This window comes from Anas platyrhynchos, chromosome 8, assembly GCF_047663525.1.
Source record: "Anas platyrhynchos isolate ZD024472 breed Pekin duck chromosome 8, IASCAAS_PekinDuck_T2T, whole genome shotgun sequence".
Classification (NCBI taxonomy): Eukaryota; Metazoa; Chordata; class Aves; order Anseriformes; family Anatidae; genus Anas; species Anas platyrhynchos.
Window position 1 is genome coordinate 8,766,907 of NC_092594.1, and position 19,361 is coordinate 8,786,267.

The 19,361-nt window shown below is 38.0% G+C and overlaps 2 protein-coding genes across 2 annotated transcripts in view; one reads left to right on the forward strand and one right to left on the reverse strand.

Moving 5' to 3' along the window:
• Positions 1 to 19,361, forward strand: part of ABCD3 (ATP binding cassette subfamily D member 3) — a 210,119-nt gene that overhangs the window by 69,570 nt on the left and 121,188 nt on the right. The gene's annotated exons all lie outside the window — the stretch shown is intronic.
• ABCA4 (ATP binding cassette subfamily A member 4) overlaps positions 1 to 19,361 on the reverse strand; it is a 79,326-nt gene that overhangs the window by 46,064 nt on the left and 13,901 nt on the right. The window contains exons 5-14 of the mRNA XM_013106556.5: positions 19,193 to 19,286; positions 18,057 to 18,198; positions 16,573 to 16,712; positions 13,920 to 14,047; positions 9,009 to 9,206; positions 5,322 to 5,411; positions 4,711 to 4,948; positions 3,373 to 3,512; positions 2,062 to 2,178; positions 1,094 to 1,291 (exon numbers count right to left, since the gene is read on the reverse strand). Coding sequence (XP_012962010.4) covers positions 1,094 to 1,291; positions 2,062 to 2,178; positions 3,373 to 3,512; positions 4,711 to 4,948; positions 5,322 to 5,411; positions 9,009 to 9,206; positions 13,920 to 14,047; positions 16,573 to 16,712; positions 18,057 to 18,198; positions 19,193 to 19,286 — 1,485 coding nt within the window. The remainder of the gene's footprint in view (positions 1 to 1,093; positions 1,292 to 2,061; positions 2,179 to 3,372; positions 3,513 to 4,710; positions 4,949 to 5,321; positions 5,412 to 9,008; positions 9,207 to 13,919; positions 14,048 to 16,572; positions 16,713 to 18,056; positions 18,199 to 19,192; positions 19,287 to 19,361) is intronic.

Sequence of the window (19,361 nt, forward strand, 5' to 3'; positions counted from 1 at the left end):
TATCAGGTCCAGTTCCCAACACATCTTTACCTGCAGTCAAAAAGATGTAAGATGAAGAATAATTCCTTGTGTCACTTACCTGGCTCTGGGAAGCAATGGATGTAGTGGTTTGTCTGGCCCTCTAAAAATATAATCTTTTTTTTGCACTGGATTTATTAATCTGTGTCTGATGAACTTATCAGTAAGATAGATCATTCATCCCAGAATAATCTCATAAAAAGTATCTTCCAAAGTATTTTTTGAATGACTTTATATTTTCATCTACGTTTTTAGCATTTCCTATTTACATACTTAAACTTCATGTCACTTTCTGCATTGTGACTTTCAAAAATCTTCAGAGAGCCCCAGTAAAAACATAGCACTCCTAGAAAATGAGTGCACAGATTCCAGGAAAGAGAGAGACATCTTGTCAGAAGAGGCTATAGAACAAGTAGAAGTTTTCTATTAGTTTTGATGTATTTTTGATCAGGTGTTCAAAATCCTGACATTGAAATTTCCAACAAAATATTAGCTTCTCTGATGATGGTCATTTTGAAATTAGGGGTCTGTCAGTTATCAAATACAAAAAAAATTATATTTTTTTCTTCAAGGAAAAATTCACTTCCTGCTTCTTAGTAACAAAATGTGTTCAGACATTCAATCAACATTTTGAATGTGAGAGGTAGCAGGAAGAGGGTAGTGAAGCACTGGAGCAGGTTGCCCAGAGAGGCTGTGGATGCCCCATCCCTGGAGGTGTTCGAGACCAGGTTGGATGAGGCCCTGGGCAACCTGATCTAGTGGGAGATGTCCCTGACCATGATAGGGGGGTTGGAACTAGATGATATTTAAGGTCCCTTCTGACCTGAGCCATTCTATGATATGGTATGATTTAGCAATTGTCAAATGTAAGCTTTTTCAGAATAAAAAATATATGTGTTCTTGTTCTACCGTATTATTTTAAAACATTTTGTTAGTATTGAGATGAAATTTGAAACAAATGAAGATGCCTTATACTTTCAACTTTCTCGTCTATTGCCACAGACCCCACGTACTGCCTACTGTGCTTCAGGATATTCTCTAGAATGATTCCTGGCAGTGGAAGGGCTGACCTTACCTCCAGATACTGACTGAGCAAACGCAGAGCTTGGTCTACAACACTGAAGATGTTCCGCCAGTCAAAGTCCACCATTCCCTTCTCCCTGGTCCCCGGAGACCCATTGTGGAGAAAGTTGATAATGTGTTCAGCAGTTAAGCCTTCAGCACCCATCTGTCTGTTCAAGAAGTCCCTCACTGTAGGGTGCTTCAGAGAGTCCTGTGGAAATACATCAGAACAGCTTCACTACAATTATTCTCTTCACATGCTGTGTTTCACCAGAAAGTTTTCCATTTCCACAGCTCTTTCTGAGCTACGAAGTAGTACAAAAGGGTATGTTAAGGAAGGAATTTTATAGATGGGTAATTGTACAGCTGAACAGGTGAGAATTGAAGACTAAATGAAGAGAAATTTATCCTTGACTATTGCATATTTTTTCCGCATAAGCAAGAGGATAAATGTAATAAATGGTGAATTTAAAAGAAATAAGTATGGCAAAATAAATGTTTTCTTCAGTATGAACTTCTATAAAAACTCCAACTACAAACAATACTTGCATCCAGAGTCAGATCTAAGGGAAGAGGAACTAAGTAATTTCCTAAGTCGGTAAATTGCTGGCTTCAGAAAAAACATGGTTCTACTGCCTTCTTTGTCTATGTAGAACCCTAGAAAATCAAGTTGGTTCTTCTGCTGTTCTTCCAGGACATTTTGCAGAGGCCAAGCGGTGATTGCTGTCTTTATTAAGAAATCATTAGCAGACTGAAGAGAGTGTCCAGATCTGAGGTTCTGTCACAAACTCTTTGAAATGCATATAAGACTATCCTTCAAAACAAGCTCAATAACCAGTCCAACAACTTTAAAAGCTACAAATTCCTTGCTGCAAAGGCTGTGCTTCCAGCCAGACCTTCAAAAATAATTAGCTTCTTAATTAAAGTATAGGATGGTGAAAGGCCACTCTTACTGAGGCTCTCTGCTAGGTTATAACATACACGGATCATATTCATTTGCAGGCTGTTTTGAAAGAAGTACCACAACTGTGGTCCTACTTCTTCCCAAGCTTTGGTCAACAGTCTGAGGCGTTCAAGTTCCTCAAAAGTGGAGTTTGCCTGAGGAACAAAACAACAGGAAAGAATGTTTAGAATGCTAGGGAGACAAACACACAGAATTTATAATCCAAGCATTCAGTGACAGTGAAACTTATAACTTATGAATGTTGTAATTTTTACCTTCAGTACTTAATAAACTTGCTTAAATGCCAGAAATATTAATATTCCTCAAAAAAGAAACTTTTAAAATCCAACTGGAATCAAAGTCATTTTGGATAAAATTCTTTTGTTTGTGTAATGAGAAAAACGAGAGCCCAAATTAGCCCCTGTTAACTACAATTCGTTTAACTACTCAGGTTTTAGGTAGAATGATTTCCTCCTCTCTTCTTTCCCTTGATTATCTCCCTCCACTGACTGTAGATGAAGCCTGCCCTAAAGAATGCCTGAAGTTGGGTGAAATGAATCTAAGAAGTTAAATCAAGTTCACATATGACCTGGGTTTTACATACCTTATCATTGTCCATTCACTTACTCTCAACACCTAGTCTCAAGACAGTTCAACAGAGTTCACTTCCAGAAAGGAAGATGAAACTGCAATTCAACACTGAGAAAGTGTTTTCAGGCCAAGAAGTTTTCACAGAACCCAAAGAAACTTTTTGCCATTTTGTCTCTTTTCTGGCTTTCTTTTCTTTGCACCACATATGCAACAGTTTTGAGATAGCAGAAGTATGACATCTTATACACTAATATCAATACAGCATCCTAATTCATGAAGTCAAAAATATTTATTCTTTCAATGTATATATTACTAAACCACTGTGTTGCTATTGCTTGTAATCTCTCAGTGTCAGGTCTCCATGAGTCTATCCAAACCTCATAGCAGCACCATTAAAATTCTTCCTGGCACAGAGCTGCTAATGTTCCTACATCTGTAAAATACGTATGAACATTACTATTTTTGCTAGTGTAAATGTGGGAACACGCCAACAAAAATGCTACTTCAGCTAGAAAAAGCTTGCAGTGTGGACCAAGGCAGGATGAATTAGTGAAGATCTGTCTCCTGTTTCTGTAAATGAAGACTAACTATCCCTCCTCTGATGATCACCAGAGCAGGACTTCCAATGAGAAAATCTGATTAGTTTGACATAGGTGGGTTGCTGGTCTTCAAAGGATGTTTCTTAGAATGCATTTGTTTGCTTTTTTTTTTTTTTTTTTTTTCAGAAATACAGATATTTATATTGCAGAATTTCTTACATTTTTTAGGATTTGCCGTACAGACGGTGAATCAGGAGCAAAGAGAATTTTTCCCATCAGCAGGGGCTTCACAGCACTCCAGGCTATTTTGGTTAAAGGGTTTGATTCCAAGTTTTGGATCAATGCATTACAAAAGGGTGCTAAAGACAGAAAGACAGACAAATCCTTAAGCAACCCTCCTTAAATCTTACCACACATAACATCCTGCAGGGCTTTTTACTAATGACATGGACTGTTTAAAGCATTTTCAATCTGAATGGGTTAAGCACATTTTGCAACGTAGAAGTACGTCTGAAAAGATGGAAAAGACTGTAGTAGATTTTATAGTTCAAACTCTCTGGAGGAGTTGAGAACTTGGTCCTACAATAACTTAGAACTAAGCATTTTAATGTAAGCATTTCTATCTTACCATGGATTACTTACTTGTAAAGTATTCTACTATTTTGTTCCCCGGATAGAGGAAGGGGAGTACTGGGTCTTCTCCAGGTCTCATGGAGGTTCAGACATATGTAGAGCCAAGTACAACACAAAAAGTGAAATCTACGATTCCCTTCACAGGCAAAGCACTCATCTGTACTTTGCAAGCACACAATTATATCCATCATGGCAGAAGGGACACACAAATCTAATATCAGCTACGATATGAACGTTAGCATAACGAAATTGCTGGTGGTCTCAATACAGAGATAAACTAAACAGCAAATAAAAAGGACATAATAAGGATATAAAATAATGAATGGTAGAAAAGAAGAACATTTCTATTACAATAGTAAGGAGGTAAGTGAAGAAGTCAAAGCAAAAATATTTTAAAGTTATAAATGGCGTTACTTTGTACCTAAGATTTAATTAACATGTAGAACATTATTGAAACAAAATATATGTACTTTTACGCAGGAAAAGAAAACCAGCCACCATCCATCACATTAAGTGTTATTTAAAAGGGGAGTTTTAAATATTACTGCACTCCAGGCCAACAATCAAGAGACTTCCAAATAAATTTGTCTTGGAGAAAAGTAAATCAAGAATGATGCACCATAGAGTTTCCTGAACTTTTTTTCCAGAAGTATTTAGTTCTTCCTGATATCAGTAGCATATATTAGAAAGTAATGATGATGATATTTATGCCTTCATAGTGAAAGTTAGTGTGTTTCTGTCAGTTCTCAATTCCTGGTCTTCTTTGCTTTCAGTTAAAAAGTACATTTGAGCAAAACTATTTCACCTGTCCCTAATTTCCCATATTAACTACTTTAAAGTGTTATTTTATAAAAGCCACAGTGGTATTCTAACATAAGCTTCACTTGTCTACACTCTCTGTCATAGTTTGATGGAAAAACTTACTGGTTGTATTATCATAGAGATAACTGGATTTCTTTGTAGAGTCAATCCCCAGGAAAGCTTTGTAGTTGTTATCTTCATACCAGTTGAAGGAAAGCACTCTGGATCCACCTCCTTCTGGGTAGCCACAGAAAAGATCAGACATGGAGCTCACCCAGTGGCCTAAGGATTCAGTTCTTCCATTTTGTACAAATGGTTGTAAAGCCTTGAAAAGGTCCTGAACACTTGACTTCTTGGCTAGCTGCAGTAAAACAAGACTTTGTTAATTGCAGCCCTCAAAAGAAGAAAGTATATGGAGAGGTCACCAGTAGTGCACAGACTAGATGCAGTTAGAACCTCATCCTTTCATCTCCTCTATGCTGGTCACAGGCACGATTTTCAGTTCTTGTTCTCCCACGTTTGTTCTGAAGAAATCAAATGCTTCATAATTGCCAGTGCTTATGCCCACACTTATTTTGTAATGAGAGAATAATGAATTTCTAAGGAAAGAGTTCTTCCCAAACAATTCTATTTCCTTTCTGATAAAGCAGATAATAGGAAATAAAAAGAACAAAATGGACAAAGAACTACAAACTATTCAGAAAAGTGATGCCATCTGTTAGCACACCACTTACCTTTTGTGCTGCTTGGGAGACATTAGACAGCACCCTCCCCCAAGACCTCAGATCAACACCTGGTGAGTTTCTGTCCAACACAGTAGGAAGCTGTGAATACATCAGAAAACACAGATGAGTTTTGGACAGTTTCTAGATGACAACAGCTTATATAGTGAGAAGAAAATCCAACCAGCATCTCTTCAGTTCAAATGCTTTGAATTATTTGTAACACTGTCTTGTGAGATTTGTGGGACCACAAACCCATAGTGTAGACTCTCACAACTGCCTGAGTAAGTTGTCTTACTAATATGAGGCTGAAACAGTCACAGGCCATTGAAAGTATAGCCTGAGATGTTTTGCTTATCTAAGCCTACAATACTGAAAGGTACAAAAATAAAGGAGCAATGCAGGAACTGGGATTTATGAGAAGTTGTTTCTTAGAGGCTGTTGTTTCCAGTGAGATGCAGAGACTCTTATTAACTTCTGAATTGAACAAGTGTTGTGATTCAGAAGCCTCTGCTTGCCATGGAGGTAAAATACCTGGTAGTACTTGTGAGATCTCCTGATTTTGGAGACTGGTCCTTAAGGTCTGTTAGATCTGCCAGAAACCAGATCTGCTTCTCCAGGCTCCTGCAGACTGACCAAATGGCCTTTCTGCCAGAAGTTGACACTTTATTTATTGCTAGCTTTTTAAGAAACAGGTGACACCATGGCATGCTGCCACTTACTACTTGCATCATTGCATCCCTCTTTGTGAAATCTCTGAAGAATCATGTGTGCACTTGGTGTTGGCACTCTGAGGTTTTTACAGGCATTTATTTCTCAAGTATTAAAAAAAAAAAAAAAAAAAAAAAGCAGGATTTTTGAATAGACCATAATATTTATTAGATAAACTTCTGAAAAGATTTCCCCAAGACTGTGCAGCTATACACCCTGCTTATTCCCTGCCATTTCTTTCAGTCAGTTGGTGGTTAAAAAAGCAAAAGACAGAGCTGCACTATGTAGGCACCTGGCAGGGAATCACAGCGGCAAGAGTTTTTATGGAACGCTTATGTTTGCATGTTCTGATCTGTCACTTGCAGTAGAGGCAGGAAGTATACACAAGTACTGCTTCAAAATATACTTTTCCCTTTTCACTTGAAGGGAACCAGTTTCTGCACAGATTATACAGCATTCTTGGAGCACTTGTCCTAACTTGGCCTTTTTGAAACTATGAGCAACAATATTGTAAACAAAATGAAACAAACCAGAGAAAAGCCTGAGCTAAATATGTAATTAAGAACCTGTTTCCTGTAGCTAGAGGAAAAGAAGGAAAAATAGGGGCAAACTTGCATGTGTTTTTTCCTAAGTATTATTTCTTGCAGGAGGCACTCTGTATGAACCAGGTCTTAAAAGAAATTTTGTAAAAGGACTGTGTTTGTACTCAAGTTAGTTCGCGTTCTCTAGCAGCACACAAAAGACAGGATCAACAGGGATTATATACAAACTATGCACACATTTGACCTAAATATCAGAGCATATAATTAGGAATGTGTATTGACCCTTATCACAGAGGGGAACAAAAGCTTTCTCCAAAATGTTTATCCAACTATTTTCACATTCACTAGAATTAAAGATAGTGCTGTAAAACAAACAAACAAACAAAAACAAGAGAAAAAACAACAAATGAACATTGAAGAGTTTCCTTCAGAAAACAGAAAGCCCAGTTCTGGAATCCCCAAGTCAGCTGCCGATCCTAAAATGAGGCCTACTCACAAAAGGAGCTCTGAAAAAATAAATTCTGGTATGTAGTTGGTTACAACTGTAGCCTGAGGACCATGAAGTACAGAGGGATTGACAGTGTAAGAGGGTAGAAAATAACCTGGGTTCTTGAAGACATGAGGTATCATTTTGCTAGGAATCATGAAAACCCTCCCTCTTCATCTAGGTACATATTAAAACCCCTGGGAATCAGGCTGTGGATCCAACTGTGTGTTTCCAACACACAGACTTCCAATACTGAGGGGAAGTCTTGGCAGACGGACCTCGTAGGAAAAGACCAGATCATAAACATACATCTTTGACAATTCTGGTGTTTAGTTTCAGGTTTATGTTCCTGTTTCTCACAAGTCTATTTTTGTTTAAACACAGACAACTGCTTCATCAAGTCTCTTCTTTCTATTTTATTTGATATGGGAGCAAAATCATGATATTAGCAGCTTAATCCTGAAGCTGGGCAGTGTAGCATGCATATTTACAGGATGTCTTTCAGTGCTGAAAACTTACCTGAGAAGTACTGTAGGACTCTCTTCTACTTCCAGCAAGCACCAGTTATATGAAAATATCTGTGTATATTTTTAGAAATGGAAAACAATCAGAAGCTTTCAGAAACTCACCACAGATTCTTATCAGGACTGGCAAAATCACACAGGCTCAATAAATGTCTGCCAATGCTAAAATAATCAAACAGTAATTTGGCTGGTGTGTCAATTAAAGCTTCTGGCATCCTGTGTTCCCAGTTCTGAGTAACTCAAAGCTGAATTAAATCCATGTTAAATGAACTGTGATGTTTTGTGCTGTGGCAGGAAAGTCTGATCAATGCTTTCTAACTTCATCAACTCCCCATATATGCTGCCTGTTGTATACTGTCAATGTGATGACCTCACGACATTTATCTACAAGGTGAAAAACAGCAAATAAAATTCAGTGTTGCAAAACGCAAAGTCACAAACGTGGGGAAAAAACATCATCGTCATACACAGTGATGGGCTATTATATGGAAAGAGACTTTGGAGTCTTTACAGTTAGTTCTCTGAAAGCAACAGCTCTGTGTTCAGAAGACAAATGGAATATTAGAAAACACCAGGAAAATAACAGAGAGCAAGAACAAAAAATACCATTATGCCATCACATATATATATATAGATAGATAGATAGATAGATAGATATATCTATATCTATATCTATATGTGATGGCATAATGGTATTTCTTATATGTATATATATATATTTACATATATATATATATATATTAAATTTATATTAAATATATTATATATAAATATAATATTTTATATATATATATATATATATATATATATATATATACATGACACATGGAAATACTGAACTCTGGTTGCAGTACCAGTTAATTTATGGCAAGGACACAGTAGAAATATGAGCAGCACAAAGAAGAACAATGAAAATGAACAGAAGGAAGAGCTTCTGTAGAAAGAGTAATGAAAACCAGTACAACTTGTTTCAACAAACAAACACAAAGGCACATATGGGTATCCCAATTCAAGTTGCATCATGGCTTTGACTTCAGAGTAAAATGCCGTCATGCTGGATGGAGCAAATACAGGATGGGTTGTATGGGAGTATTTCAGATCTCTCAGCAAGGTCCAGAGAGGTCTTCCTGAGCTCTGTTCTGTTACACAGACTAGGAAGGCCAGATTCCACAAACTTTTTAAAATTTTATTTGAATCTTTTAGTTCTCTTGTAAGTGAATTTCATCTGTTACCTCCCAAAGCATGCTCCAAACTGTCCAGTGGTCCTGCTGATGTTAGGTTAATAATTATATATCCATAACTTCACATTTTTTGGGGCAAATAAACGAAGACCTCTCAAAACACTGGTGATGCATTAGAAAGAAAATTCCTGAAGTACAATGAAATAACAGCCAAAAGTGACCACATAAGGCAAGATGATTGTGCTAATACTTACCAGCTGAAATAGCTTAAAGAAATCAACATTTGCATACAAGGCATCTTCCACTCTCTGTAGGCTTTCCTGGGAGAGGGCACACATGGCCTTGTGGACCGAAGGGAGACCTCTTCTGCTGCTGAAGATAATAAAGCGGTCCAGTAGCATCTGACTGCAAGCAATGTCCTTCAGAGTCAAGTTGGGTACACCATAGGCAAACTGCAACCAAAAATAATGTATTATTATTATTGAACCTTCAGACTATGCAGGAACAACTCAGATTTATCAACAACAGACATCTTGATATCAACATCTGCTAATATTTCCTGAATGGCAGGAAGATGTGGTCAGCTGAAACACTAACTCTTCAATCACCTTCACTTGATGTTATGCTAGATCACCTCACCTTCAGACAGGTTTTTCTTCACACTAGTGATTCTTCTTTCCATTGCAGAAGTTCTTATGAATCTTCTTTGCTTTCTCTCTGTCATCTAAGCATGCCTGAGGCCGTGCCATGCAACCCATCCTTATGGTTAAGCTTTAACTTGTTTGAAAGTATTTCCCCAAGACCAATCAAATGTGCCACATCACTGTAACTTTTGTTTATCCTGGTTATAGTTTTGCTGTCAGCTGTTCTAACTGGAAAAAGACGACTCCAATTGCCTTTGCTCAAGCTTGATTTCCCTCACTATTTTATTTCAGTTATGATTCTTTCACTTCAGTGCTTCCCCACAGCCATTATTCATAGTCTCTGTGCACAGGCATACAGCCAGGCTCACTAAAGCCATTTTACATTAAACCACACCCAACCTACTTATTTCAGCTTCTAATCTAAATATGGAACAGAAAATAAAGAAGTTATCTTTAGTGTTTAACCAGCGAGAGCAAATTAGTTTGTAGTTGAAACCAGTGTAAATACAGAATAACGCCACAGAAATTGATGTATTTACCTAGGACTTGTATTGTCGTAATGGAATACTTTTGGAAGTCTACGATTCAGTTCTACTTGCCTTACAATGGACAGAATACATGACAATAAAATAAAAAGTAGCACTGAAAATTGCTCAGAGGCTGTTCCCATCCTCTGTACATCTGTTTGCTGGTACAAACTGCATAGAAAAAAGTTCACAATACCATAATGACTCTAAATGCATGCCATGTTTGAGACAAACACAGACATTCAGACAAATGAGGACTGTGCATTGACACTATATTGTTAGGCTAGATGCTTTTTAAAAACTGCAAAGAAAAAGAAACTGACAAAATATGCATAAAATATAACTTTCTTTAGAAAAATTATTTGCTGAGTATTCCAGTCCTCAAGACATTTGGTTCAAAACAAACATACCAAGCCTACACCAGGTACACATTTATTTCCTAAGTCAATTAACAAGGCCATCTAAGTGATTCCGAACATTATCAAAATTTTGTATCTGCCAGTCTCCTGTAATTAGCAGCTGAGACTTGCTTCATGGTGCCTGTAAAGAGAAGTATTTAAAAACATAGATGAATGAGATTAAAATAAAATTAATTTAGTTGCTGTGGAGAGTGGATTCAGGCTTGAGAAGTTATTCATTAAGTGCTTCAGATGTCAGAACCTACCAGCAAAACTGCAAGTGTGACTGTGGAAAATCAGGTGAAGAGAGGTCTAGAACAAGAGTGTATTTTGTTTATCATGACTGTTCTGAATTTCAGCTTGTGGAGCTGATTTTTACAAAAAAACACAGATGAATGACACCCAAATTGTGTATAGGAACAACGATGCAAAAAAGGGATACGAATTTCTAGTAAAAGTATCTGACAGGTACAGTCCCTATCATCACTACAGGTATACCCGCATATTGACACAATCTATATTGTATTTGCACTAGGGAGTCTGAGAACAAGTAGAGTAACAAATCCTGAAAGAGTTCTAACATATAACACAACTTAAAAAAAAAACACAGGACATACCTGAAAATTAAGCACACAGCAGTAATTAAACTAATTAACCCCTCAGTTTTCTCATCCTTTACATCATTGCTTGATCTTTTAGATGTAGTCTAAACCATCAGTCCAGGCAGCATGGAAAGCACAGGCTTTCTCTTTGCAAGGGGCTGTTCTGCCATAAGTGGCACAATAAGCACTTAAATCTATTCAGTAACAGTGACAGTTTACTTACTAGATTATGAATGTTCAAAAATTAGATGACAAATTAACAGTGTGGCCTTAGCTAGTGCCTTTTCACCGTACAATTTCACCTATGGGGAATCTGCCAGTACAGATATTACTGAGAACATGAGATTTGCTTTACAGCAGAGTTAAAACACACTGAGAGTGACACAAAGACAGGACACGTATGTTACATTGCTAATACAAGTTAGATAGTGTAAAGACAGAATGCAAGAGAGGACATGCAACCGATGGACAGAGTCTTGCAAACTAAAATTTGAATTTGACTGATCTGCTGTCAGTGAAAGAACTTGCTTATTTGTTCAGTCACTACAAAAAGAGCATTTTTCAGCTGCACATGCCTGACCTCACCATCCAGTGTGGGCTGTAATGCAACTGAGCTGCACAGGGAGGCAGCCTGGGAGCCTTGCTTTAACTTGTGAAATGAGAAAACCGTGACATTAACATCTTTGAGGAGGATTAAACATAGAAAAAAAGGACAGGTTATTTACAAACTGTAACTGCATTTCAGGAATTTCCATGAACAGATGGGATTAGCAGAACAACAAACCTCCGCCCTTCCAATTTTTCCGGTAGGGTGGGCTGTTGCCAATCTTTCTTGAACTTCTTATTGTGTTTTAACATCAGTCTCTTATCCTTATCTTAGAATGACTCAAAAGAAGCAGGTCCTCAGAGGAAAACTTCAATACTTTTTTTTTTTTTTTTTTCCCCTGACGTGTCACTGTTTGGCTAAAGAAATGAAGTCCAAATTATTTTTTCAGCCAGTTGCCTGTTTGATCAAGTTTAGCTTTCAGGTCTGTGTGTCATTTCCTGCACTCCCAGGCGGCTCAGACCTAGATCTGCAGCCAGCTGTTGGCAACAGTCAGGTTCTTGTAAACAAGCTGCTTTCAGGTCAATCAGCTCTATTCCATTACAGTCCAGGAGAGAGGACGCGCAGCAATATACAGGCAAACAGAGGGTAGAGCAGCAAGAACTGGAGGTGAGCTGTCATGTTTAAGGCTACAGACAAACACAGATCTGTGTTCCAGTCATAGCTCTGCAACTTCTAGCTCAACTAACTAAAAGCAATTACTTGGGCTGGTCATATCAATAAGGTCTATAGGAATTTTGTGACTTAGCCCACACAGCAGAGCAAGAGTTCAATTCCCATTGAAAATAATTCTCTTATGTTTTTGAGAACTATGAAATCAGTTTTTCTACTTCAGTTGCTCTTGGAGGAAGCATTCATAGCACTTTCTTTCCTCATATCTGTAAACCAGCTCCTGTGAGAAGACCTCGTACCCCTGCAATTACTGCTAACAAGAAAACTTCACAGAGGACAGCAAAAGTGGTATTTAATGCCAGGCCTTCTTCAGCTTCCTCTCAAGATGATTTTCAAATCTTTTAACTCCCAGTATCAAAAGAACTACATCTCTTTCTACACCTGCACAGAGAATACATTAGAAAGACACCATGTTCCAGCAGGTCTCAATCAGAGTTTCAGTGATGGTGTTGAAAACACCACCAGTCCTGTATACACTAGCAGCCAAAAAGTTTTCAACAGTAGCTGAATGAAGGCCACTGGGGAGCTAATGCAGCCTAACACAGAAGCACACAGTTCTCTGTATGCAGCAGACTTCTGACAAAGAAGAGGGAAGGGAGCAAAAGGGAAAAAGCAAGCCCAAAAGGATCTCTATAGAATTCTTCTTGTCATGAGCAGCAAGGAAACAATTTTTTTTGGCATTTCAACTTATACTGAGGTATGAAGACAAGTAGGATGTATCAATTGCTGTCATCTTGTCGTATTGCTTCATAACAAAGTGAGGAGAGGGGAGAGCTTCCCCTGGTACTTATCAAGAATAGAGCAGATATGTAACCTGACAATTTAGTCACTCTAGCTGGAACCTGTGGTGCACAAAAGGAACTGAATGCAAATTCATTAATCTCTTCCCTCTTTCTGGCCATGCACAGTTCTAGCATTTGTGTTTTATGTGGTGGTGAAAAAGAGGAATTGCAACTTTTAGTGTCAATTACTAATTTGCTTCTACCCACACAACGTAAAAATTGTTCCAGAGATCTGATTCAGCAACATTCATTCATTAATACAGCATTCCTCTCAGCTCGCAGACACCAGTACATGCAGATGCACAGATTGCCTGGACTTGGCCAAACGCAGTCTCCCGCTTAGCTGCTTCAGGACTGATTTGACCTGCAGCTTTCACTGCGAATTTTCAGAGCAGGTCTGCTGTTCAGTTGGAATCTGAAAACGTGGGGCTGATTACCCACTCCCACCTATTCACATGAGACAGTGCTATAAGGCCAACATTACTTTGCTGACGTTGGGGCAAAGAATTAAAATGTTAAATCAAGAACTGAAAATAGTTCTCTGCTGCTATTCAGCAGGGTTGCTGTTCCAAAAAGATGCACAGCTGCGTTATGATTTCGAGCCAAGCCTTTAATCACGAGGACAGATGCATTGCCTGGCAGTATAATTTCTTGATGTTTGTTTTGTAGTTCAGCTGCAACAACAGCGTCAAACAAACATCTCTATTTAATACATATTCAAAACATTATTATTAATTATTATTATTATTTTAAGACAAAACAAACACCTCTTCTTCCAGATTCAAAAACATAAAGGTGGATATAATGCATGTAACCTGTAAGGCAACAGAAATTCTGGGCACAAGGTCCCCACTGAAGCTACTTTGCATGCATATACAACTCAAGGGATTGTGTTCCACACAGGTAAATGCTTGGCAGTTTTTTCACTCTACCCACCTGTTCAGGGCGTACTTGAGCATTAATAAGCTGGAAAACAACAACATCTGGGAGACGAGCATCTTCCAGCAAGAAGGAAGTGAGAGTCTCCCCATCTTTCAAAATGTCTAGAATTCGTATTCCTCTTCCTGGATGAAGAAAGGAGTATGGGGATCAGTGAAATTCTAGACCAAGGAAGGTAAGGAACATCTCAAACACTGGCTTAAACCAGTAAAAACTATGTGCTTTGACTCATGTGCTTAGTAGTGACTAATGGGGTCCAAAACTATTTTTGAAATTCAACGTGATTTTAATCTTTTGCTGGGGAATGATTATGAGAAAATGATGGCTGTTCTGACTCTGTATATCTGATCTCTCAAAGATCCTTCTGAGTAGGACTTGAGCAATGAGAATATTCAAAACATCCCTGATGGCATTTGAAAGTGTCTGCATTTTTTTTTCCTGAGGTAATGATTTATTTTAAATGTTTGGATTGAAGTATGCTACTGTTGTTAGAACGAGGGTCCTTTCTGCTGTATCTTGTGTGAATAACTTTGGCCAACCCTTTACACTTACACTAATTTATTACTTGCTGTTGATAACCTTTAGCTATTTAACCTGATTCTATAGTTTTTGCATTTAGTGTATCAGTATGAATTTTGCCTCAGCATGGTCCACGTGAAAGCCTGGAAAGTGATGAAATGACTCCTGTCTGTTAAATACTATGGCCTTAATTAAAGGTAGTTCACCAAGCACCCCCAGACTTATGCAAAGAATGTTTGAAAAGCAGTAGCTCTTGCAGCCTTTAGAACAGGAATTTGAAACTGATAGGAACAACATATATCACATTGACATGGGGAATGCAGCTTTGGACATCTCCACATAAACATGCACTAATTTGCTGCTGAATGTTTCTGTTCATGCAAGTTATGCAGAATCTTATTAAAGTCCAACACTAACTTTTACAATCTCAATCTGCATTAAGCTAACTCTGCCCTGGGCTGCAGGTGCTGAGCAGAACTTCTGCAATTGCTCCTCCATGTATTTATTTCAGCAGCAGACACTGAAACAACTCTAGGTGCCTGTTGTATTTTCACTGATGCCCTTCCTGGCACCCAGGCACAGTGGAGGAGGAAGCACGTTACAAGAACACATATTGTCAAATGCAAGGGGGGAGTGGGACAAGGAAGGAGGACTCAAGAGGTGAATCTGGTTTAAGAAATCAGGAGGAGGAGCAGCTTTAATTCTAGCATTTGGTAGTTTTTCATTGCTCAGCTTTGCAGCCCTAGTATTCTGTTAAGGTTGTTTCTTACAGGCAATAGTAGTAAGTTACACACACACAGACCTTATATACATGTAGTTAATTCAACAGTACCTTTTTCTGTATAGATAAAAGTGGCAATTCACATTTCATTACTTTAGCTGACTTTAGCAGGACTGATTTTGTGACTTTGCTTTATGCAAACAGGAGATTCCAAAAATCTTTTATTATTTAATAAAACATATTACTAAATAACAGATTCTGAAACAGCATTAGCATTATATTTCACAGGAGTTGGGAGCAACGTGTTCTATTTCCCAGCTGGTAAGTAAAGTTGATACAGGATGCAAACCATGGGGTGTTGTCCCTGAGCAATATACTACAAACCCACTGCACTTTATGCTTTTCCTCTCCCTTATACAGGAGTTTGTTTTCTATAGCTGTGTAAAAAACACATCTCAGATTATACTCAGATTTTTGTTGTTTGCATTTTGATCTTCCCACTGTTATTTATAGTGAAACACCCTTTCTTACTTCTACTTAGAAACCTCTGATGGGATAGTCGAGCATGTGTATCTGATGGTTTACACACATCTTATTAAAATATATGCTGGGTGGCAATATTTGATTTTAATAAGAATATTATTCCTGTGGCAAAGGATTTGAGAATGGGACGGATCAATTCTGAAAGTCATTGCATTTTTGTGCCATTAGTTTTAGGAGTATCTTTTCAAATTATGTATTTAAAGCCCAAATATTAAATTAAGAAAATGATTATTGGTCCATTTCCTATATTTTCCAAGGATAGCATTTTCAGTTTGGCACATGACTTTGCGTAAAAATTAATGGAGTTTATAAGCAAACAGAATTGCAAATTATGTAAGTTTGCAATACCTAATCTCTCTAAACACGTAATCAAAACAAGAACAAAGTGTTTCTTTCCTCACTGTTCCAAACCTATTTCAGCTAATACTTGAAATAAAAATCTCTCTAAGCTCTTCTCTGGGTTATGCCCTTCATATTTATTCAGGCATGTTCCCAGCTTTTCATTCCTCTGCATCTTTCAGTGATGCTTTCTTAGTGCTATTGCCTCTACTGTAGTAACAATTAATGAAATCTCTCCATCCACATGTTTCACTTTGGGTGGTGATGTCTCTTTGTTTCTGTAGCTTGAGTTTTGTCTACTGTTATTTAAGGAACCTGTTTGCAGAATGAAACTGAATGCCTCTCTCATCTCTCAAATGAAAGGTGTGTGTTACACCTTCTGTTAATGAATTTTAGTTTACCCTCTCTAACAATAAGCAGAGTAACAGCCAGGTGTGAAATACATTGTTAGTCTCTGCATCGTTAACTAATAGTCAGTTTTCAGAAGGAAAAATTCAATAGTCTAAAGGATATAGAGAAAACAATTACCTGCAATTCTTTCAGGATTAGTTCTCATTGTTTCCATAAACTGAGTCATAATGATCAGTTCTTCCCAGACTCTGCCAAGGTCACGGATTTCAGGGGCTTCCAGTAAGAGCTCTTGAGCATCTTTATATACTCTTGCAAGGCTGAAAGAAGTAGTGAATCAATAATAACTTAAGACTGATGACTCTTAAGAACCTTTCACATAAAGAAAAAAAAAAAAGGCAGAAAAAAGCAAGATTGACTTTCTCTGTGCTATGGATGAGGAAAAAAGTTATTTTGTCCTTAGCCTTGAAACTCAAAGTCCAGTTTTGTGGTGGTAACAAAGTAGTTTCAGGTGGTGTGGGATTCAGATTTGGAGTCCACAGGTTTCAGAGCGCTACTGGTGTGGCAGAAGGTTGGTCTCTTATAAGCCATGATGATCTTGCTGTGGGGAAAGGACCTTCCCCAAACAACACCTATGTCACAGTTGTACTGAAAACCTGCTTCAGTTATGGCCCAGGATCTGCTTTGGCATTTGGTTGGGGCATTCAGAGCACAAGCAGCCCTGATCAGCTGGATAAATGACATGGAAACGTACAGAATCCTCCCCCCTCTCCCATCTCAGTCTCCTCCAACGTAACAGTGATTTTTAAGTACTTTCAGAAAATATTTCTATTGGGGGTTGAAAACAACAGTGCCTGACTTCACCACAGGCAGCTGTTCACCTACAGTTCTTGGGTTTGGACACATATTTCAAATAAGTATTCAGTCAGGTCCTGTGTTTATAAACAAATATGAAAAACAGATCTTATTAGCAGCATGGGAGGCCAAGCACATCTAGGAATTGAAATATCACAGGCTTTTCCTTCTGCAGTAAAACAGATAGAATTTGAACAAATACCTGTTAAGAAGCACAGTATTTCTTTAATGGTTATGTTTTTCCATACATGGAAAGGTAAATCTCTGCCCACATGACTTATTTTAGTTTACAGGAAACAGCAAACAGGAAGGACAAAATTCTTTCAGAAAACACAATGTATTTGCTTCCTCTGTAGTGCACTGAATTTACTCTGACTCACAAAGGGACAGTTCGTTCTGTAATCAGCAACCTAGAAAAGCCAGAATGTACACAAAATGGAACCCTTTAGCTTCACTGTATGACTGTATCCACAAAGAAGCCCAGGTGACTATTCTAAACCCTGTTCACTAGGAACAAAGTTGAAATGCTAAATTAACTCCAAGCTATGGATTTAAATCCTCTTAAATCTTCTTTTAAATCTTCTTAAATCCTCACCTTTCCCTTTTTGCTTACGTCACAGAACTATTCTATAAACTCTCCCCAATATACTGAGGGACCAATCTGAGCAGGCTGAAGATGCTTCACCCTTTCTCCTTATAACACTCAGCGGGTGACAACAAGTTCAACAGGTGCCCAGGGCAAGCTAACAGCAGTTGCCTAGCGGGCCTGTACTACTGCAACCCTGTCTTGCACACAGAGCTCTGCTTACATGGAGTTGTTGTAGTTGGACACAACACCTGGACTCTCTCCAGGGGTTGGGCTGCGGAAACAAGGGTTGTTCATGTTACAGAAGATGCCATGTAACCACGGCAGTGTTCCTGCAGATGGCATTGCCTTGTTTGGGAAGTGACCTGGAGTTGGGAAACAAAAGAATATAAATGATTACGTGCCTTTTCTAATGGAGCTTGTGTGAAACTGAATTGCATTCTGAGGTTTTTTACTAAACAAAGAATAGTTTGTATAGGATTTTTGAAAGTAATTAGCACTGGACTAGTTCTGTTTCCAATGAGACAAGTGGCAGAGCAGGTTGTTTTTTTTTGTCCCCCCTCCTGTCCCCCCCCAACAGAAATGGAATACTAGAATTCTGAATACTTTCAAAAATCCTACTTTCTGATTTTTTTTTTCTTTTTCAGGCAACACATTCATAAACAGTCCAAGCTAAATAAGCAAAACCTGGTATCTCTAGAGTCAAGTAATTATCTAGCCTGAACACTAAACAACTAGGATGATTATCATGCTACAGTATGTACAAACAGTAATAAATACAGAAAGAGTCAGTATTACAAGAGGAGCAATAATCAGCATTACAGCCTTTCAGTATAACTCTGGTTTAAGGTCTCTGGTTTGCATAAAGACAGTCAGTTGGTTACTACCTACTAAGAAAAGAAGCCTACTGTGTAAAATTCATATTTGCTTCACTAAGGTCTACACTTCCACTGGAAAACTCTTAAGTGTTCACACATTATATCTTCTAAAGGCACTGATAAAAACAATATGACTATTTTCTACTGGAACTTAGTTCTTACCTAGCCTTTTTATTTATTTATTTATATTCAGTAGTGAGACAATTCATCAACAACAGAATTATAGAAATCTACAATTTGACAGAGCCTTGAGACATCAAGGAAGTCCAACCACAAAATAGCTCACAGGAAAACTAGAGGTTTTTTCCCCCTTGTTGGTAAGTTTTATAATATATGGCTACAAATAACTAAACTACTCACAGCAAAGTCTGTCCTTTTGCCATTAGAAAATACTTGGCATCCAAGACCAGTATCTCTGTCTGAGACCTTCTAGGCATTACCTAACACAGGTCAGAGCATTAAATTTGTCAAATGTTCTTACATTCATGTTGGCGATATAATGGATTAGCCTTCCTCAGCCACACAAGGGCAAGAAATAATGACAGAGGCCACACAAGCTCCACCAGAAGACGAAGCTGGAAAAACAAAAAGCAAAAATCCATTCAAACCAAATGTTAAAGATAAATTAAGTTCTTACACGAAGTGGATGA